The 22,500-nt window shown below is 33.0% G+C and overlaps 2 protein-coding genes across 3 annotated transcripts in view; one reads left to right on the top strand and one right to left on the bottom strand.

Moving 5' to 3' along the window:
* The window catches only part of LOC122634387 (odorant receptor 22c-like), a 46,509-nt gene extending 38,032 nt beyond the window's left edge, over positions 1 to 8,477 (top strand). Inside the window, exons 4-13 of the mRNA XM_043823284.1 lie at positions 3,261 to 3,845; positions 3,938 to 4,054; positions 4,445 to 4,562; positions 5,153 to 5,414; positions 5,540 to 5,650; positions 5,807 to 5,897; positions 6,324 to 6,469; positions 6,610 to 6,742; positions 6,864 to 6,949; positions 8,283 to 8,477. Coding sequence (XP_043679219.1) covers positions 3,702 to 3,845; positions 3,938 to 4,054; positions 4,445 to 4,562; positions 5,153 to 5,414; positions 5,540 to 5,650; positions 5,807 to 5,897; positions 6,324 to 6,469; positions 6,610 to 6,742; positions 6,864 to 6,914 — 1,173 coding nt within the window. The 5' untranslated portion in view covers positions 3,261 to 3,701 and the 3' untranslated portion in view covers positions 6,915 to 6,949; positions 8,283 to 8,477. The remainder of the gene's footprint in view (positions 1 to 3,260; positions 3,846 to 3,937; positions 4,055 to 4,444; positions 4,563 to 5,152; positions 5,415 to 5,539; positions 5,651 to 5,806; positions 5,898 to 6,323; positions 6,470 to 6,609; positions 6,743 to 6,863; positions 6,950 to 8,282) is intronic.
* LOC122634385 (neurotrimin-like) overlaps positions 1 to 22,500 on the bottom strand; it is a 244,353-nt gene that overhangs the window by 21,436 nt on the left and 200,417 nt on the right. For both annotated transcript variants that reach the window (XM_043823280.1, XM_043823279.1), the window contains 2 exons: positions 20,771 to 20,988; positions 19,260 to 19,335 (listed from right to left, as the gene is read on the bottom strand). In XM_043823280.1, the coding sequence (XP_043679215.1) occupies positions 19,260 to 19,335; positions 20,771 to 20,988 (294 nt within the window). The remainder of the gene's footprint in view (positions 1 to 19,259; positions 19,336 to 20,770; positions 20,989 to 22,500) is intronic.

Consider the following 22,500-nt stretch of genomic DNA (forward strand, 5'->3'; position numbering starts at 1 on the left):
ATTAAATGCTGAACGATCCACGGTGAATAACGATTCGACGAAATTATTCATTCTGAGTAGATACTCGGACAAACAAGCAGCGGGCCACTCGTGGAGCCTTCAAATTCAGTATGCGATGTTTGACGAGCCTCGTGGTCGTTGTTCGTTCTATGAGCGATCGCTGCATGAATAAGCAAAACTCATTTGAGCTTTTCCATTCTGCGAGAAAGCTTGTGCGCAATTAACTCTCATGTTCGATCGTTCTCATTTCGATATTCTCGATTAAACAAAAAGAAAGAAAGAAAGAAAGAAAGAAAGTGAGAAATGAAAAAAAATATATAATCATAACGAAGAAAATAAAATTGAAAGGAAAAATACAAATTGTAGTGTATACAAATCCTTCGATAGTGTGCATAAATGTTTAGATATAATATTTATATATATATATATGTACATTTTTTTTTCTTTAATTATAACTTACATAAGATATCCGAGACATTTAATTAGAGAAAATTACAACCGTAAAGAAGTCTCTCCGCGCGTGTGTGTGTGTATGTTCGTTTTTCTTTTTCTCTTTTTTTTTTCTTTTTTTTTTTTTTTGAAAGGAGTAATTCCAAATTATATAAGATATCGGAGACATTTCATTGAAGAAAATTACAACACAATGTCTCGAGGGAAGTACAGGTGACTCGAAATTAGTATGCAGTGCACATCCAACCCCTCTACCATCCCCTCTCACCACTGTCAAGACTACTGTCTACCTTCCTCTACCTTTCGCCCATCTCTGGACCACCAGCGACCGTTAATTTTCCATCCCGTGACTCCAATCAATCTTACGGCACGTCAGTGGTGCTCTCCCTTATGGGGTTTCTCGTCGTCTAAGCTCACTTCGCTCTTCCTTTCATTTCCGGTCTGATTTCGAGTAACCTTCCTGTCTTCTGGTTAAATATGTAACTTTGTGTATCGTCAAGGTTGATATATCAACTCTGGAACGTACTAGTGAAATTGATCTTTCATCGTTTAATTCTAAGCATTAGATGCGTACATGTGCGTGTGTGTGTGTGTGTGTGCATATAACGGGTATCTTATTCATTTTCGTAATTATAAGAGACAAATATTTGAAACGTTTTAAATTTCAATTCTAATTCTTCGATTATAAATTTTTCTATATGGAGATAAATTCAAATTATATTTTTTATAAGGAAATAATAATCGACATATTTTTTTTTTTTTTTATATATTCTTTTCGGAAAAAAGTATGATTTTCAAATAAAAATGTTCATCCATTTGCGGATATGTGACTAAACGAATGAAACATATTTTTCCTTCGAGAATATTTTTTCTCTCGTCAAAAATTATCGTAAAAAATTGATAAAAGATAATATAATAGTTAATATACAACGTATATGCGAGTTTGCGTTTTTAGATCTGACTTATCCGGTATATTTACGAGAGCTTAGACAACGTAAAGCTGAAATTTCGACGAAATAGAATATTACGGTGAAATAGAAATTAATGATCGGCCGAGTTTGCGTTCGTGTAAACGCTCGACGCGTTCTACGCTTTTGCGTAATTCCACCTAATTTAATTGACTTCGTTACGAGCGTGTGTCCTCTCTCTCTCTCTCTCTCTCTCTCTCTCTCTCTCTCTCTCTCTCTCTCTCTCTCTCTCTCTTCATCTCTCGTAGATATAAAAGTCATAAATGGAAACAGGCGATAATAAACGCGTCGTCGAATCGTTTCGTTTCATAAGCCATTACCTCGTGTAAGAGCACTCCGATTCATAATATTATTCGTGGTAAATCAATGAAATGGAATATTGAAAATCATTGCGTTCTGGTATTGTGTTGAAAAGTTTCGAAAATGTTTCGGTACATTTGTTATTAATATAAATAAATTTCCTTGAAAAAAGGGAAAAGAGAAATCGATGTTGTGTAATTTTCGATATGATTTTGACTTCTCGATCGAATATTTATACATTAATAACAAATGCATTAATGGTAGTGCATTATATTAAATGGTAGTGCAATTTAGAAATTTTTAACGCGATGAAATCGAACGAGTTTGATACGAAGCGATGGGAGTAGAAAGCGCAAAGTGATTTCTATCATTTTTATAAATCGCAATAAATTCGAACAATTTTAAAATGATATTATATGAATAAATGAAGTGAAAGGAAAATGTTAATCTCTTTTTTTTATGTATATTTAACAATATACGTGAATTACTCGAAAACAAATAAAAAGATATTTTCTGTTTGTTAATAATAAGCTCCAATATAAACTGCACGATAAGGAAAAATTTGAGAAGAAAAGAAAAATATGGTGCAATTTTCAGTGATCTAAATTTCACGAGAAAGAATTTTATGCTGTCTGATCTACGTCCAAAGTTTGCTTGCACTACTAATTATGTGCGGTTAGCTATCTACCATTTTACTTTTGGTTTGCCTTTCCTTTGATCCTCCTCGTTAGCACTCGTACATGTTTAACAATGAACAAAAGGATCAAAGAACGGTATTATGTTAAAAAAAAAAAAAAAAAAAAAAAAGAAACAAAAAACGTATGTATACGTATAAACGTATTTTTGCGTTGAACAATAATTATCATTACGAATTAATCATCGAACTTTTGTTCTTCGAGGCTTTCCATTTTCGATTTTTTTTTCTTTTTTCTTTTTTTTTTTTTTTTGATGATTGAATATGTTGAAAAATATTTGATAGAATTTTTATATTAATATTAAACGTAATTACTCGATCTTGGAAAGAATATGTTGGCTCGAAAAATGATAATACGATATTTTCGATCACTGTTACTATCGCATTATGCGTCAATAGCATAGCGTAGAACGAAGCAACAGGTATTATCACAACTACAAACACTCGTATTTCCAATAATTATCCAATTCGCGAGACGTCGTCCTAGATTAATATATTGTACTTAATTAACGATATGCACGAATTAAAAAAAAAAAAGAAGAAAAAAATAGGAAAAAAGAAAAAGAACACGTGCTGATACATGTCAGAATAAATAGTGCTTGGAAAATAAATTTCGAATTTTATCGATCGATTAAAAATTAAACAATTCTTTCGTATTAAATGATCTAACGTCATTTAAAAACATTCATAGTTCTGTTTACAAATTCTCTTCCTTTTTTTCTTTTTGTGTGGAAATAAATTATTTCTATCGATTATATTATTGTATTAATTAAGTCAAAAGAGATAAGAAACAAATTTAACATATGTTACGTGTTCTTACGTACTTACAATTATGTTCTTGTCTTTAGAGAACTTGGTTGAGGTTACTCATTCGTACAACGACGACGATTGAGAATGCTCGTCTAATGCGCATGTGTTACGAGAACAGCAGAGGGTAAATTAATAGTTGTGACAATTTTACGAAGTCGCAAGGCAAGACGAAGATACTCAGGAACAATAATTACGAGTAACACCTGCTGGTGTTCCCGATCGATAAAATGTTATTACACGACGTTGGTGGTGTCGTATCGAGAACCCTAACTGTTGCAAGTATAATAATTCAATAATTACAGTCCAACGTTCTTCGATAATACTACTTGTTATTTCTGATATCTCGTGGTTTCTTAAAATATAGAAAACAAAAGGCGAAGAAAAATAATAAGGGGGAAAAAAAAAATAATAAATCGATGTAAAACTCGAGGTAAAAAATTTCTGAGAGACATCAGAAGTGTTTCGATCGTTCTACCGAGATGGACATCTTCGAGGACAGTTATTACAAATTAAATAGATTTTTTTTATCCATGGTAGGACTATGGCCGTTTTTGGATAAAAAGAGAAAGTTTGTTTTAAGGATAATAGCGAAAATGTCCCTTGCCTGTCTTTTGATTCCTCAAGTGCGTTTAGATTTTTTTTTTTTAATAATTTTTCTTTTTCTCAGTAAATAGTTTTATTTATTTATTTAATAACGAAACGATTAATTTCTTAGATATCTATGATTGCATCGAACGTCACTATGGAAACCGTCACGAATGTGTGCATGTTTTTTTTACCGAGTGTTGCCATCGCTGAGGGTTATTATACTATGTACGTCAACAATGAGAAAGTATGTAAATATATATATATATATATATACGTAAAGAACTACGAATTGTAGAAGAGATTAGAAAAAATATATATATTAAAATATGTATTAAATAATTTTTTTAAAGGACAAAATTGATATAAAATTAAATAAAACGTGATTTTTAAATGAATGAAAGCTAAATAAAAACAAATAATTAGGATAAATTATATTGAGAGAGTTGATCAAATTGGAAATGAAATTTAATTGAGTGAAAATAATTTCGAGAAGAAATAGTTATTTTTATTGCTACAAAAATTAAATTATATTTTATTTCCATAATAAAATTGAAGTGTATTAAATCAAAGACATTTATCCGAAACTGCGAGCAAAAGAAATTTATATTTAAGGAAAAAATATTGACTTTCTCAGGTAAAAATGATTTTGGAACACATCAAGTATGACTGGAGTATATTCGCCGTTGGAAGAGAAAGGGGAATTATGCAGGAGCACGCAGAGGAAAGCAAAATGTTCACTGTAATTTTAGCCGGTAGGGATCAAACACTTTTGTTCATTCAAAGCTTTAAACTTTTATTCACGAACGAGAGGAACATCACACGTATCATTTTGCCGAGTTTAAAATCTTTTTGCAAGTAATTATTTTTACTCATTGACAACTCGTATATCATCGCTCATATATTTAAAAGAATACATTTACACGATCGATTAAAATGAAATTGAGCAAAAAATTAAGTCGTTTGTTACTATGAAAGTGATTTAAGTCATTTGAGATATTCAAAAATCTCTCTCTCTCTCTCTCTCTCTCTCTCTCTCTCTCTGTCTTATACTATTTTGAAAATTTTAGGATTATACGCACAAAAAAATTATCTTTCATGAATAATTATACTTATGTTTTCTATTTGTCTCTATCACAGAAAAATAATTTTTAAAGAATACAAATCCAAACGTCAAAATATTTCAAAACGAAAAATCTATGTGACTTAAAGTACTTTCATGATCATCGGAGTCGATTGGTAAAAAATATAAAAAAAAAAAAAAAAAGAAAAGAAAAGAAAGAAATCAACTCGAAGAGTCATCTGATATTAATGTTCGTATATTCCTTTTTTCTTTCTTTTCCAGCTATTCACTATTTCTCAATGTATTTTCTAATATTTTTTTCGATGACTCCTGCAATTTTGGATCTCGTTGCACCATTAAACGAAACCAGACCACGCGAATTACCCATTCCTGCTGTATTCTTTTTCGATCATGAAAAATATTTCTTTTATATGATCTTGATAGCCTTCTTTGTGACAACGGTGGTCGGTGCAATTTCAATGGCTTTTTATCCGTTGATTTTGATCTGTATGAAGCACATCTGTGGATTATTTCAAATCGCAGGGTAAATATTTGACTATGAAAAAAGCAAAAAAAAAATAATAATAATAATAATACAAAAAAAAAGATTGAAAAATTTTTTACTTCTTCTCAAATCAATTTTTTTCTTTACATATACATATTTTTTAGATATTTATTCGAGAATATCATAAACGAGGAGAATGAAGGTCACCTTAACGACGCCGAACAATTATATGCTAGAGTAGTCCACAGCGTGAAATGTCACAAAAGAGCGATAAAGTCAGTATAATAATGGAAAATTTACTTTTCTTAATTATCGAGTGAATTTTATGGGAAATAATATTATTCCCTCGACGTTTAATAATACGGTATGCGCAATATATTTATATATTTCAAATTAATCAAATCAAATTATTTGTCGTATTAATGTTTAAGTTTCGCCAATCTCGTGAATTCATATTACGAATGGAATTTATTCTTTCAATTTGTGCTAACATTCGTTATGCTTGCCATCGAAATTTTCATTGTAAGTAGTGTGAATTATTTTGTGTGTTCTTTTTTTTTCTTTGTTTTTTACTTTTTCTTTTTTTACACGAAATTTCTCCCTCTCTCTCTCTCTCTCTCTCTCTCTCTCTCTCTCTCTCTCTCTCTCTTTTTCTCTACTTAAGAGTACTTAAATGAAATCGATAAGAAACCATTAGCGATGAAAAGAGAGAGAAAAAAGGAAAAAAAAAATGGTATACACGATTCGTGGAACATAAAAATCATACCAACCTCTTATCCCAGATATCTTTTTTCATTTTTTTTCTTCTCTCTCTCTCTCTCTCTCTCTCTTTCTCTCTCTCTCTCTCTCCACAATTTGTATAGCCGTCAAATGCAGTCAGAGACATTCACGTTGAAAAAGATTTCAATTGGTTCGGCACTCGATAATTCCCATTAACCTGTCATTTAGATTCTAACTTTGGACACGACCGAGCAAAATTTCGACGAAATTGTTACCTACGTGTTTTACGTGTTCGCGGTTATGATTTTCGTGTTCTTCACCGGTCATATCGGTCAATTGGTGATCGATTACAGTGCTGACGTTTTTAACAAAGCGTGAGTATATTTCTAATAAAATGCAAAAGCAAACAAAAAAGATTAAAAAATACACGCACACGAATATAGAAAAAATGAAAACGGATTTTGACAGATTTAATTTCGAAGAAAGAAGAAACAAAAAAAATTGTTTATTACAGATATGCAACGCCATGGTACTTGTTGCCAATTAAAACACGAAAATTATTTTACCTTGTAATGATGAGAAGTATAAAACCGTGTTACATTTCTGTTGGATGCATTCAATTTCTCTCGTACGAACTTCTCATGTCGGTATGTTACTATTATCGTTCTAAAATTGTCTATTATTATCAATAATATATTATTATTATTATTATTATTATTATTATTATTATTATTACTACAATAGTATTATTGTAATGTTTCTTTTTAGACTTTACAAAAATCTGTTTCTTACGCCATGGTGATCAAATCCTTTAAATGAACGACTTGAAAGTTATCTTAACTATTATTTAAAAAGTACGATGTCACGTCGATAGTTGTGATTAGAGATAGTGGGAAATAAAAAAGGAATAAAGAATAAATAAATAAATTAATTAATTAATTAATTAATAAAGTAAAACGAAACGAAAGAAAAAAAAATAAAAAGTAAAAAAAAAACATCGCCAATTCGGAATAAAATTCACGTTTTTTTCTTTTGAACTTTATCTTCTCTTAAACTTTCTCGAATAATTAATATTTCATAGAGACACACAGAGAGAGAGAGAGAAGGAGAACGGAGCAAAAAAAAATTGAGAAAAAAAAAATAAAAAGAGATAGAAAAATAAAAGAAAAAGAAAAAGAAAAAAAAAAGAAGAAAAAAAGAAAAGAAAAGAAAAGAAAGAGAAAAAGAAAATCGAACTAACACGAGGAAGGTAATTCTAAAAGGGATAATTACACGAAAGGTAGGGCGAAGCCTCGTAGTCTCGACTATTAACGATCGATGACTCTATTATAGAACGATATTACCGGTTACGTCTATCAGGTGAACGCAAACGTTGGATCATTAAATCTTTCTCATAGAACGATCGAGTTACCTCGAGCATTCTATATCTCCTACGTCTCCGCCCCATCTCCCAATCTCCCCTCCATCCTTTTCCTTTGCTTCCTTTGAAATTCTATTCATTATTAACGATAATTACGATAGCGTGTAAAGTTGAAAGGAATTGGAAAACATTTCTCTTTGCAGTTGTTTTCGATAAGTCGAGAGAGAAACAAATACATCTAAGCTCTTTTCTAAATAAATTTCGAGCAAAATTGATTTTTAAAGGTTTCTTTTTCTTCTCTTCTTCTTCTTCTTCTTCTTCTTCTTTTACTTTTTTTTTTTTTTTTTTAATTATTCTTTTTTATTATTTTTTTTCTAACGAAAAGTCGAACGATCGATTGAAATATTTCGATCTGGATGAGTTAAAAAAAGAAAAGAAATATTATTAACCATCGTCGATCTTTAGCCTACATCAATCGAGATTGAGAAGAATGCTCGTAATGTTTATTTACAATATCCATATGTCTTTGATATTAATTTCCGAGATAGAAACGACAAATGGAATTGTCAAATGCTCATTCACGTATACGTAGTCACACGTTATAAATCTAATTTACAGACACTCGAAGTTTATACGACGGATGATCGAAACGTTTCGTCTCATACGAAATCTTTCATTTATATTTTATCATTTGCATTATCCATACTTACAACGTATTGAATTTTAAGATGAAAGAAATATCGATAGGTCTTGTCTTATTCATTCTGTTTGTTGCTCGATCGTAACTTCTTTCTTTCTTTCTTTTTTTTTTTCCACATTTCCCATAGATGAAATCGTTATAGAAAATGTCAATGAACTGTTGGAAACATATTGGAAAGCAAAGATGAAGTAAATATCGTTCATGCGTACAGTCTCAAGAACAAACTCTACACTTTGATCTTTTTAGGTAAGAGTTAAAATGAAAAAGGAAATATAAAAACAAAATAGATACAAATTGGAGAGAGAGAGAGAGAGAGAGAGAGAAAGAGAGAGGAAGAGTACTTCTTTTTCTTTTTTACTTTTACAGCTTTTGTGAGTATTTTCTTCATCGTTTTCTTCGGTTGCAGCATTACGTTGTTATATCTAGACTACGATATGGCCGACGCGATATTTATACCGTTGTATGTTCCCTTCAACGTGAATAAATATTTCAAAGAAACTTTTATATTTTTCATTGCAACATCCGTGATGCTCGTGTTTACAACAGCGTCTACTTATAGTATATCGATGTATACCGTACGACATATATGTACTTTCTTGGAAATAGCTGGGTGAGAAAAATAGTGGTTTTCTTTTTTTTCTATCTTTCCCTTTTATTTCATTAACGATTCGAAATTTATAGACATGTAATTACGATGGCATTCGAGAATAAGGATAAGAAAAATATTCGTGAGAAATTGATTCGTGGCATAAGATTCACAAGATGGTCTTACGGTTAGTATTTGATTATATTTAAATAAGAAAGAAAAAGGAAAAAAGCAATTTTCATTTGACGTTTAAATGAAATAGAGTATCTTTGATTATAAAGATATCTAAAGTATATAAACCGATACTGGGAAAATACGTTTTAATTAAATCCGAATTGGCAGTATCGATCATAGCCATCGATTTCGTACACGTGAGTGTTAAATAATAAATTTAAAGAAAAAAGAAAAAAGAAAAAAGTGAAATTAATAATTCGTCGAGTCAAGTCTTTTTTAGATATTTCATTTGCAGGAGATCTTTCTGAGTTGAACATTTTTGATATAATATTTTTGTATGACTTTTTACGTCGGTCAAAAAGTTAGAAACGCAAGTACGGAATTTTACACGACGGTGTAAGTATATTTAAATATGTTTTTTCTTCTTGTACGTGTTAAAAAGATGAAACATTTAATTAATATACGATGATAATTTTTCTTCGTATTGTTAATCGATCGATCATATCAAGACTCGACATTCGCAAATTAAAATCACTCAAAGTTGCAACAATTAAAATCGTATTGAATACGATTGTTAATAACAATGATCACAAATTACAAAACGACAAATTATTATGAAACGAGCAAAGTATATAATACGATGATAAAAGAATAACTAAGGAGTAACGCTGTAATCGTACGTGATCGCTTTAAATCGTAATTCGCAATAATTACCATTGAATCATTTATTTATTTCATAATTACACAATCGCTCGAAACGGAACGATTATCAAAGCGAAAATCGTCTAAAACTTTCAAGTCACACGAATCGAGGGAATAACGTGGAAACTCAAAGCGAAATATCGTTCGTCCTGGGATTAATTAACAGTCGAACTTCCACGTAAACGGTTTTCAACAATCAGCCTGAGGGCTCATTGACGTTTGAACGAAGGATAAGAGGATAGACAGAATATCTTTGATGTGTACACGTGGTAGTTGTGTTACGTCTCGTGAAGTATGTGTGTGTGTATGTGTGTGTGTACGTCGGCAATGAACGAAAGAGCGATCGAAAGATGATCGAAAAAAAAATGAATCGAGCGTACATAATTTTTTTTATATCAATGTAATGTTTTCTTTCTTTCTTTTTTCATTCCAATTGAATAATATGCATGCGAAAGTATACGAAAGATATACGTGAAAAGTTAAGGGAGTCGAGCGATGGAGGTGGATGAGAAGGGGGTGGGCTGGAGGGTGGTAAAAAAAAAACGGAAGGAGAAAAAGCAAAACGTTGTAAGTTGTGACAGGACGAAGAGAAGAGATATGAGAAGTCGTCGAGCATCAAGGAAGGGACGGGAAATGAATTGGTCATAACAGTGTCAGCTCAATTTCCGTTTCGTACGCTTTTGTAGCTGCTTTACCGACCGTACTACGTGATATGTATGATCTCCTTGTATGCATGCGCGCGCGTACATGTGTGTGTGTGTGTATGTTGTACATGTGTGTATTGTACATGTGTGTATTGTACATGTGTGTATTGTACATGTGAGTGTGACGCATAGCACAGCTAACATTTCGTTTCGCGCGTCCTACAAAGCTTTTCTTTTCTCTTCTTTTTTCTCCTTTTCTTTTCTTTCCTTTCCTTTCGTTTTTAGAAAAATATACGAAAAAAAAAAAAATGAAATAAAATAAGATATAAAGAAAAAAAGAAATAAAAAAAGAGAGGATAGAGAGCGAATAGAAGAAATTTATTTTCGTATTTGATACCATCGAATAAATATAAATATCGAAATAATTATTGAAATGTTTAAATATTTTAACGGGTATATCCATTAATAACATCTGTTCACATTATATTTTTGACATCTTATCGAATTTCCTTTTCAATTTATATGGAATAAAAACGAGACAGTTCGTAAATTCATTAGAGGAAAGAAAGATAGGAAGAAAGGAAGAAAGAAAGCAAGAAAGAAAGGAAGAAAAAAATCAAAAATGAACTCATTAATGTAGGGATATGAATCTGTCAAGCCGTCACATGACGACGTGAGCTTAACCATAATGAAATATTTCAAAAGTTAATATTTCATAAGCTGACTCGACGCGGCTGAATTGTTAAATTAATCTTTATTCACGGGATATTATGACAAGCGAGCGTGTCAATCTTTCAATTTTCTTTTTTTTTCCCCCATTTTTATCTTTTCTTTTTTTCTCTTTTTTTTTTCTCTCTTTTTTTTTTATAATAAGAACGTTCATTCACAAGAGAAATAATCGTCGATCTTTCGTATTAAGATCCGTGGAACAATGAAAAGACAAGAAAGAGAGAGAGAGAGAGAGAGAGAGAGAGAGAGAGAGAGAGAGAGAGAGAGAGAGAGCAGTGGAAAGAGAAGGAAGGTCGATTGTTCGACAGAAGGAAAATTAATTACTTCGGGAAGTTACGAAATCGCATCGATCTTTCAACTTTGCCAAACTATTCTTAGTCTTAATTTTCATAAGCAGATTCGCGAGAGCATGCTGCAGCTTCGATCGAACAAACGAGTAATCGAGAAGAGAAAAAGAATACAAAGTTTTAGAAAGAAATCTCGAAGGGAAGGGTGTGTGAGAAAGAAAAAGAGAAAGAAAAAGAGATGGATTGTCTGTGGAAAAAAGAAAAGAAACAAAATATTTCCTCGTTTCCTTTTTCAATAATCATTTGACGATGATAAAGATCAAATGATTTCGCTATCTATAAATAAAATATTTAATATATGTATGTATGTATGTATGTATGTATGTATGTATGTATGTACGAATGTATATATATATAAATATATATATTTAAGCTATTTGCTTTGATACAAGACATGGAAAAAAGGAAAATATAAAGTAAACTATTTGAAAACTGAGAAGAGATTACCAGAGACGAATGAAAATATGTCTATGTTCGATAATGCGATTAAAGTGAGAGGGGGTGTTGGGGTGGGATAGGGTAGGGTGGAGTAGGGTGGAGTGAAAGAAGGAGGGAGTGATGGTAAAATAGAACGCGCAAGGGTATGCGAAGAAAGAGAGAGAGAGAGAGAGAGAGAGAAAGAGGGAGAGAGAGTCTAGCGTTAAGAAGAAAATCTCCTCTTGGTAAAGGGAGGAAGAGCGAAATATTTCCGCAAGAATTTCCGCAAGACGAATGCTTGCGTGCCTCTAACGTTTTCACGTTTTTCACGGAGCTTACTATGGAAATTCAAAATCTGTCCTCACGATTTGCTCGCGTGCAAATCGTCTTACGTGATTTCGGTTTTACGATGGGGAAGAAAAAAGGAATGGCGAGGGAGAAAAAAGAAGAAGAAGAAGAAGAAGAAGAAGAAGAAGAGGAAGAGGAAGTTGAAGAAGTTTGAAGAAGTAGGTACTTCTTATATACGAAATAAATTCTACCTTTTCTTTCCGTTTGTCTCTTTCTTTCTTTTTTTTTTCTTTCTTTCTTTCTTTTTTCTTCTCTTTCTATCTATCTCTCTCTCTCTCTCTCTCTCTCTCTTTTTTTCGCACATTGTCATTATCATCATCCACGAAAACAAAACTTTTAATGTGTGAGTTATCCCACTAACGAGTAAAAAATAGAGAAGCGGTAAAGGAAAAAAAAAAAAAAAAACGAAAAAAGAAAACGAACTTAGGAATAAATTCAAGCTCGTTAAATCGACTCGAGAGAGATATACACGGAGATACTACACGATTTAAATCGCATAAAAACTTCAAAGAGTCCCAGAAAGAGAGAGACTCGAATCGGTGAACGATAAAACGTTACGAGATACATTAGAAATGTTAAATTCTTGCTTTTGGGAAAGAGCTGTGTGAGATCTTTCTCAAGATCGTTGGTCCATAAAGAGAATAGAATCCTATCGACTTTTCCATCTCTCTCTCTCTCTCTCTCTCTCTCTCTCTCTCTCTCTCTCTCTTTTCTTTCTTTTCTTCTTTTTCTCATAGGTTAGCTAAAAAGAAAAAAAAAGAGAGCGAAAGCGCGCGCGCAAGAGAGAGAGAAAGAGAGAGAGAGAGTGTCCCAGATCGCAAGAGAACTCTTAAAATCAAGTCACCTAACACGTCACGATCGAAGGATCACGATCTAATTAAAAGCACCTTATTGGACGTGGTCAGTCGATCGCAAAGAAAGAATCTTCACGGTGGGATAAGTTAAACTCTCTTTTGGCACGCATTCGAGTCTATTTCTTTCTCTTTTTATCTTTTCGAGATTTTCCCTAGGGGATGTCTCTCCTCTCTCTCTCTCTTCTTTATCCATGCTTCAAGTTTTATTTTTATTTTATTTTTTTCTTTTCCTTTCCTTCTTTCTTTTCTTGAAGAGCAGGCACGTTCGAGAGAAGAGGAGAGTCGCTTGTATAATTCATGGGACCGCCTGACGTTCGTGGTTGGTTTGGTCCACCTTCCCCTATTCACCCTTATCCTCTCTCTCTCTTTCTCTTTCTCTTTCTCTCTCTGTCTCTGTCTGTCTTTCTCGATTTCTATGTCCAGAGCCTTCTCTTAGCTTCTCCCACGTATCGAAGTCCGTTCTCTAGCCCCAACAGCATCTCAATGCTGACCGACCACCAGATTAGCCCCAGGAAATTGCCAAACTTCTCTTCCGCAGAAAAGTCGATTCCAAAAGTCGTTCCTCACAAGCGGCCTTCCCTTAACCTTCTGCTGACTTTCTTTTCGTTTCTACGATTATTTGAAGTCGCCATACTGTCGCTACTCAACGAGCCACGTCACTTTTGATAAGGATCATTGATATTGTTATATAATTCGTTCGTTACGTCATACTACCCTCTTGTCATTTCTCATAATTATTCTGTTATTGTCTAAAAAGAAAAAAAAAAAAAAGAAGAAGAAAATAAATTATTCTCGGATTATCCATGTTTTATTTTAAATACGTTAAACGTATCAATTTAACGTATTTATGAATTACGATAATCAGCTTGACGATACTAGTTTTGTAGAAATTAGTTTAAGATCGGTCTTTCAACATTTTGTTCATTCGTCTTAATCTTTCTTTTCTTTTTTCTTCTTTGCTCCCTATGATTACTTTGAAATTCTTTTTTTCTTTTTTTCTTTTTTTTTTTCTTTTTTTTTTTTTTTTTCTTTCGAAATGTTTACAATTGCAAAATAATCAGCAAACTAATCAGCAACCGACAATTAATTATTAAGAACATCTTCCACATTGTTGTCTCCATAAGTAATTTTCTTTCTCCTACTTAATATACCATTTTGCGGATAGCTAAACGTCTCGATTCGTGGAAGCATACTCGGTGCAATTGGAAAGATTTTAGCTAAATTAAAAAACGCTTTACGCCGTTCTATCTTTTCATCTCTTATTCTTTTCCCCCACCTCTCACTCCTCTTTTCTTTCCGGTAGCATACTTTTATTTACTCACGCTTCGTTGGCCTCGAAAGATCCCTTTTTTCTTATTTCTATCTTTTTCTTCATAATACACTAATACATATATATATATATATGTATATACATATACATACACATTTAATGAGAAATGTGTATATATATATATATATATATACACGTTTATTGAGAAAACAAGAGGGAAAATATAATCTAGAGAATATTATTATTTAATAAAAAGAGATTTATCTTTTGGAAGTCGTTTATCGAAGAAGTCGAATAATAAAACCATTCGATTAAATCGTTAACTGTCGAGATTTTTTTTACCTAATGCGAATTTATAAAATTTGTTTTAGATTTAAAAAAAAAAAAAAATGATAAAAAGACCAAGATGGAATAATTAAAGAAGAACAAAGACGAGGAGAGACGGAGAGAAAGAAGGTTTGAATAAATAATTAAATCGTAATGTCTTCTTAACAGGAATAAAACAAAACAAATGATTTATTTGTTCTTTCATTATGAGAGAAATATACTGTCTTCCTTTTTTTCTTTGTTTCTTTTTCAAGAATTAAAGAACCATTTAACTAATTTTACAAATGGTTCTAAGTTCTTTATTGACAATTCTCTAAGAACTAAATAATCTAAGAACTACGTACTCATTATGATTCTCTTCTCACGAAGTAGGATTAAGAGAAAGACGAAGAATAGTCATCGAGAGAAAGAGAGAGAAAGAGACAGAGAAGTAGTATAAGATAAATAATTTATCGAATCCGTGCTGTTGGAATTCGTAAGACGCTATGAAAGTACAAAAGTTGTTAGGAACCTTCGGGATTTCTCTTTTAAAACTTTTCTTTATATGTGTAGATGAAACGTGTACGCGAAACAAGTTAGTATACATATACATACTACGTGTGACTCTTTATATACATACGCTTTGTTCCGAACAACACGATATGGTTCATATCGAAGAAAAGAAAAGAGAAGAATAAAGAATGAACAATTTTTACAACTCCGAGAGAAAGTTTCGAGCTCGTTTTATGCGTTCGAGCGCGTTGAGTTTGCCAAAGTCCGATCGATTAATAATTAAAATCATCGAAGAAACTTACCAACCCATCTTATACTTGTTATATACTCTACCAAGGACAAGATCATTTAATTATGTATTTTAAATCTTACGATGTTTAATTAAGTTGGTATCTTTAGGTATAAGTTTTTCGATCATACGAAACAACACAAAATTTCTTTTCTAGCGAGATCGGCTAGTTACATAATTAAAGAAGAGTCAAATTCGATTTAGCTATGGGGGTGTAGTAGGATAAGAGAGAGAGAGAGGGAGAGAGAGAGAGAGAGAGAGAGAGAGACTAGAAGTACGTAGGAAAAGTTTACTCGCTCGCTCGCTGAAGATTTCATTAGCAAAATTTCCGAACGCAAATGGAAAGTCTTGCGGGACTTTGATCCACCATACTAAAGTTTCACTCCTCCTAAATTTCTAATCGTTGGATAATGTCGCGAGTGAGTTCGTGTTGTTGTTAAGAATCGATCGAAATTAAAGAGAGAGAGAGAGAGAGAGAGAGAGAGAGAGAGAGAGAGAGAGAGAGAGAGAGAGAACTTTTAGACTGTAAACGATTTGAAATATTATCTACTTTCAATAATTAACTTTTAGTTTCTCATATCGCGTTGGCAACTTCGAATGAAATTATCATCGTATTTCAAATCGATCAAAGCGAAGAAGATTTCCTTCATACATACATTATTATTGTAGGAGAAAATTTATTAGGAAAATCTTATCTTTCAACATGGACTCGTTCACGTTTTGATCATAAATACCTATGATTTATAACGTTACTATTATTATCATCACTATTGCTATAAACTAATACTATAAAAAAAAAAAAAAAAGAAGAGAAAAAAAATAAAATATAGACGATTAGATCGCGATCTATTTAAAAAAAGAGAAAAAAAAAAAAGAAAATAAAATCTACTTAGTAGTTTATCACGAAACTTTTGGAAGAAAAAAAAGAAGAAAGAAAAAAGAGAAAAGATCCATAGGATCATATTTGTTCGTTTGGCAGAAAGAGGAGAAAGAGAAAGATTGAAAATCTAGGGAAGCATCGAATTGGTTTCGCCTAATTAAGAAAGAGAAAGAAATACTGGGGATAAACGTTGACAGACCGAGCGCATAACGATGGACAATTAAATTCACGTCTTTGTAGAGAGACAGAGAGAGAGAGAGAGAGAGAGAGAGAGAGAGAGAGAGAGAGAGAAAGAGAAAGAGCCAGAGAGAAAGAAAAAGAAAGAGAAAGAGGAAAGAGGAAAGAGGAAAAAGGAAAGAGGAAAAGGACATTGTGCATTATGTATAGGTAAGAAGCTCGCTCGTTGAGATGGCAAAAGCAATGGTTCGTTCGTTCGTTCGTTCGTTCATTCGAGAGAGAGAGAGAGAGAGAGAGAGAGAGAGAGAGAGAGAGAGAGAGAGAAGACGAACAGCCGAATGAATACGATATTGTTGCTATCCACGGAACGCCCTCAAGTTTTGCTGCTTCTCCCCTCTTACCGTTCTTCTTCTCTACCTCACCCCTCTCGTCTAGAGCCGCACATTGGCCGCGGTTTGACTCGACTATGGAATAAATTAGTTGCGCTCGAGCTTTTCCTTGGGAAGGAGGAAAAGCAGCTGGGAGGAGGAGGAAAAGGAAGAGGATGAGAAATGGAAAGAGATAGAAATATGGAAGGAAAGAGAGAAAGAGATGATAGGGGGTGGGAAGAGACGGGAGGAGAGAAAGACAGAGAGAAAGAAAAAAGGACGAAGGGTGGAACCGCATGGAATGGTTGGATATCAAGAAACAGGGGTACTTTGGCCCTTAGGCGGTCCTTAATAATAAATTCATATCTCTGCGACTCTTGCTTCCCTTTCTCTCTCTCTCTCTCTCTCTCTTTTTCTCTCTCTCTCTCTTTCTCTCTCTCTCTCTCTGGTCTTCATCGTCTTTCTTCTCGTGCTTCCTTCGGTTTCACGAGGCACCCTTCGGGACCACGACGGGGGATGGTTATCCCTTCCTCTGGAGCCCTTGCGACCGAGACTACAAATCTCTTTTTTATGTCGCTTAATAAAACTCGTCTGACATATCTCTGACTGCTACCACTTAATTTCGGCGGATACGTTCGTCTCTCTCTCTCTCTCTCTCTCTCTCTTCCTCTCTTTTTCTTTTTCTCTTTCTCTCTTTCTCTCTTTCTCCTTCTATCCCTGTTTCCCTTTCCATTACCTTCGCACACACTCAAGGAGTATCTTCATCCACTTCGTTTCTTTCATTGTTTTTCCTCGCTCGAACTCTCTTTCGTCGATCTATATTATTTAATAAGTTGTAATCTTATGTAAAAAATATATCGTTCTTTTCTTTTTTCTGCGGCTTTTTTTTTTTTTTTTTCTTTTTTTAATTTTTTCTTCTTTCTTCTTTCTCTCTTTTTTTTTCATCAGATTCCATCGGACAGAACTGCGAGTCTGTTCCTTTTTGGAAAGAGAGAGAATGAAGACAAAAAAAAAAAGAAATAAACGAACAGAGGGCAAAGCAGTCCGTTTACGCTATCCTTTTTACGTCGGTAGCCTTTTATGCTAAACGGCCGCTTCATTTGAATGTCGCTAATGCGAAAAACCGATGCATGCTAATGGAGAATCCTCTCGTTTCTCTATCTCACCGTCCGTCTCTTTTTCTTTCTCTCTCTCTCTCTCTCTCTCTCTCTCTCTCTCTCTCTCTCTCTCTTTCTTTCTCGTATATAACTACGTTTGGTATGCACGCATGTTCGTACACACGTGAATATAGACTGTCGACGGCGAGCGGCCATTTATTCGTCAACCCTTTATGTCATATGCATACATTAGAATCGTAAAATCATACCTCTATCTAAACTCTCTTTCTCTCTCTCTCTCTCTCTCTCTCTCTCTCTCTCTCTCATTGTCTCTTTGAAATATAATTAAGCCATGGAAGTAGATCAATGCAAGAGTATATCTCATTAATCAAACATTAACTAACAACTCGTATGATGATTTTGTAGATTGATAAATACGTATATTTCGAAACGCATTCTCGCTAACTTTTAATAACAATTATCGTATTTAATTTATCAACGAGTATTTACAGTTACGATTTTGATTAGTTCCAAAGTTATACACGATCCGTGTAGATCAAAGTGGAGCGGAATTGTATGTAGTTCGTCGGGAGATCTTTCAACGACCTTTTCCAATGAACCGAACGAACGTATCAGAATCTTCCGATACATCTTCTACCACTTAATGTATAAAAAAAAAAAAAAAGAAAGAAAGAAACTAAAAAAGACACCCGACGAATCTGAGAACCAACGATGGGAAAATAGTTACGCCTGCTTTAAAAGAAAAAAAAAGAGAGAGAGAGAGAGAGAGAGAGAAAGAAAAAAGAGAAGAAAAAAAAAGAAAAAAAAATTAGAGAGTAAAAAAAGAAAGAAAGAAAGAAAGAAAGAAAGAAACGTCGATAATTATTTAGAAACGTTCGATGAAGATACGTATTAAAGGGTCGATTAATCGAAGGTACCCTTTGGCGAATACGCTAAGCGCTTTAACTCAACTAATTAAGGAGGGTAAGAGAGAACTAGCTAGTAAGCTCATGTTCAATAAGAGGATGAAAGGAAAGGGCTCGCGATACGTCCTAGCTAACCGTACCTACGGACGGGTTTATAAGAAAGTGGTTAAACCGCTCGCGGGCTTGGAAGGGAAATTACGTGACTAGCCGAGATGCCAACGTCTCTTCTCTCTCTTCTCTCTTCTCTCTCTCTCTCTCTCTCTCTATCTATCTCTCTCTCTCTCTCTCTCTCTCTGTCGACTTCGTAAACAGCCATAGTGCTGCTGCCTGCAACCGTAGTTCAGCAGGGCAGCTGCTCGCGGCCTCCGGCCTTGAGTTTACTGTATACAGAAACGAACCACCCGCGACGATCCGTCATTAGCTTGGCAAACGCTCTTTGCGGATGGTTTAAGCGCGAGTAAACAAAACGACACTTACTGTACAGCCGAATGACGCCGTCGGTATTGCCCCGTGGATTTTTCGCTACGCACTTGTAAGCACCATAGTCCTCCATCTGCAAAATAAAACAAAAGAGAGAAAGAGAGGAAAAAGTGGGGAATGACGAAGGAAATGATAAAAATCAATGAATAAAATAAACGAGAAGTAAAGAAAACAAACGAAAAGAGCAAAAGAAACGGGCGAAGGAAAGAAGGAGAAAAGAAGAATCGATGATGATCCAGCTGTCTTTTTATTTGTATTCCTTTTTCTTTTTTTTCTCTTTTCTTTTCTTTTTCTTTTTTCCAGATTTTCACACGATTACAGTTAACGATGCAATTGAATAATTAATAATTGGATTGCATATTTGTTTGCTTTTTTTTTTTTTTTCTTTGGTTATGTATTAAAATTTCTGATTGGTTTTTCTGATTATTATACGATCAATGATGTTGTTGGATGATTAATTACAGGATTATATCGAATTTGATATAAAAGATGTGAAAGTTAATTAGACGATGTAACGTTTTAAAGATTTATTATCAACTAGTTATATATATATATATATATATATATATATATATGTGTTTTCTTTTTTTTTTTATTCGATTAAATGTATCTACATCGAGAACGTATTTACCGGAATATAATTATTTCGAATAGAAACTGTAGAAATAAATTGTTTAACTCGTTTATTCTCGATTAAATGTTCACGTATCACAGGTTCGATATTCGCGTTAGGAAGCGGCAAATAATCGACCGAACGAAGTTTTCGACGAGCCATGGCTAGTTTTCGCGTATCACCTGTTGACTCAACGTTGAGTAAAGTGTTCGATGGCTTTCATTCGGCGAACTAGAAGCCTATCCTTTATCAAATTCAGGTACGCACATGCATAGCGTATACGTATACATACACATACATAGTTTACACGAAATTATTAATTTAATTATAACAAATGCATCGTCCGCTGAACCGTATTATCTATTGAACATCTACTTTAATCTTTCTCTTCTTCCTCCTCCTCCTCTTGTTTCCCCTACCTTGTCAAATGGAAAGACGTAATACCGTTAAATGTAAATAGTTGCAACTCGTATAAAATCATACGTGTGCTAAATCACTCGTAAACTACACATTTATTCGGTCAAATTTAAGAGGATAGAAAGTGGTATTACGTATTGGTCTTTAAACAAAATTTATTGATCGAATTAATATATGACGAATGAATCGATCGAACGATTTCGCGACCGTCAGATTTTAAAAGATATCGATAAAACGTGCGTAAAGAAGAGAGAAAAAAGTAGAAAAGAGAAAACAAAAAATCCCTTATGTATCTTATTCTAATCGAGTCACGTTAAATCCTATAGTACGATTTCAAATTGATAATCAAAATATAAGAATAATAAGTGATTTCTTTGGGATATTTCCAATTTTTCTTTCATTGTTTTCGAAACGATTCATTTAATTTTCCTTTTTTTTTTTTTTTTTCTGAAACGATTTCATTAAAATTAACGATTACCTGAATGTCGAAAATTTCGAGGGTCATATGAGTCTTATAAGATGGAACCTCAGGAGTAGAAACGACCTTGTATTTGTTGCTGTCGTGAATCATGTGCTTGTCCTCTCTGGTCCAATAATTTAAAGAAGTCGGATGAGCTTCCGTATAGCATTCCAACTTGACGGAGTAACCTAAGGGTGCGCCAACCAATTGGTGCGGTATTGAGAGCATAGGGGGAACTGCAACAGAGAAGTGATTGATTGGCTCATAAATGTTCCAATTACTACGAATACACGATGGGCCTACGATCGATATCTAGCAATTCCCCCTCTCTCATGCTATCTTCAAATCCCGAGTCGACCAATACGAGTCTCGGAAGTATATAAAATAAAGCTTCGAAAATCGGAAAGTATGTCATCAATATGTATACGTATATATATATATATATATATATATTGCACAATTGCATCGATATAATGTTGCACATACGTGCATCGAGAAGTTTTTATATGTTATCATTTTTTATTCGTGTGATTTGAATTTATTTCTTATTATATAACGATAATATATATATATATATATATCCATATATAAATAAAAAAGAATAAGATAAATTTTTTGTTTAAATATAATTAGATATAACCTACTCAATAATCGTTATCGGATTTCTTGAATTTGTTGAATATAAGCTCATTATATATCTACACATATATGCCTGTATACAATACGAACCGTATAACGTAAGCATCTTTATGCATTTCAAAATATTATCAATTAGAAATGAAATATCCATGATCGACAAATACATATATATATATATATATATATATATATATATATATATATATTATATATACGTACATACGTACAATGACTATAATTAATTAGCAAATAACTTTCGATGTTATCTGAAAAAAAAATAAAAAAAAAAGTAAATGAAAGTTTACAGTTCCGATAAGGTCGTCGAAATAACCGATATATTTACGATTGATCACGTTTATTTTCTACATTTTTTTTTTTTATTTCTTATTTTTGTTCCGTCTGTTTCGTTTCGTTTCTTTTTTTTTCTGTTTTTTTTTTCTCTTGTCTTTTCATCCAATTTTTTATTCCTTTTTATTTTGAAAATTCGATGAGGCAGAAACGCCGTTACTTTTCATTCGGAGGACGAGGAACGACGATGACGACGATCGTTATTTATAAGACCTCTATCTCTCTATCTCTCTCTCTCTCTCTCTTCTCTCTCTGTCTCTCTGTGTCTCTCCGTCTCTCTCGTATCGTTACCACGAGCACAAAATGTCAGAGCTCGCGTTACCAACGCGAAAGTTTTGCATGCTAGCCGATGAAAGCGATTAATCTTTATGAGGGAGAGAGGCGGCTTCGTTTACGAAGAACGTGACATGAGAACGATGGGCGTTAACGATCGTTCTTTACTCTTTTTCTCTTTCTCTCTCTCTCTCTCTCTCTCTCTGTCTATCTTTCTCTCTCTATTTTGTTACTCGGTATTCGATATTTCGTAGTTTACCTATTTCACTATTATTAAAATTAGATCATTAACATCAGTCCTATATAAAAATCGTATTATTCAATATAGAAAAAATGTTTTCCAGTGATCTACAAATAGTAAAAAGAAAAGAAACTAATAATAATAATAATAATAATAATAATAATAATAATAATAATAATAATAATAATAATAATAATAATAACAATAATAATTGAATAAGAATATTAAAGGAGAATTAATCTATTTG

The sequence above is a fragment of the Vespula pensylvanica genome, chromosome 14 (genome assembly GCF_014466175.1).
Source record: "Vespula pensylvanica isolate Volc-1 chromosome 14, ASM1446617v1, whole genome shotgun sequence".
Classification (NCBI taxonomy): domain Eukaryota; kingdom Metazoa; phylum Arthropoda; class Insecta; order Hymenoptera; family Vespidae; genus Vespula; species Vespula pensylvanica.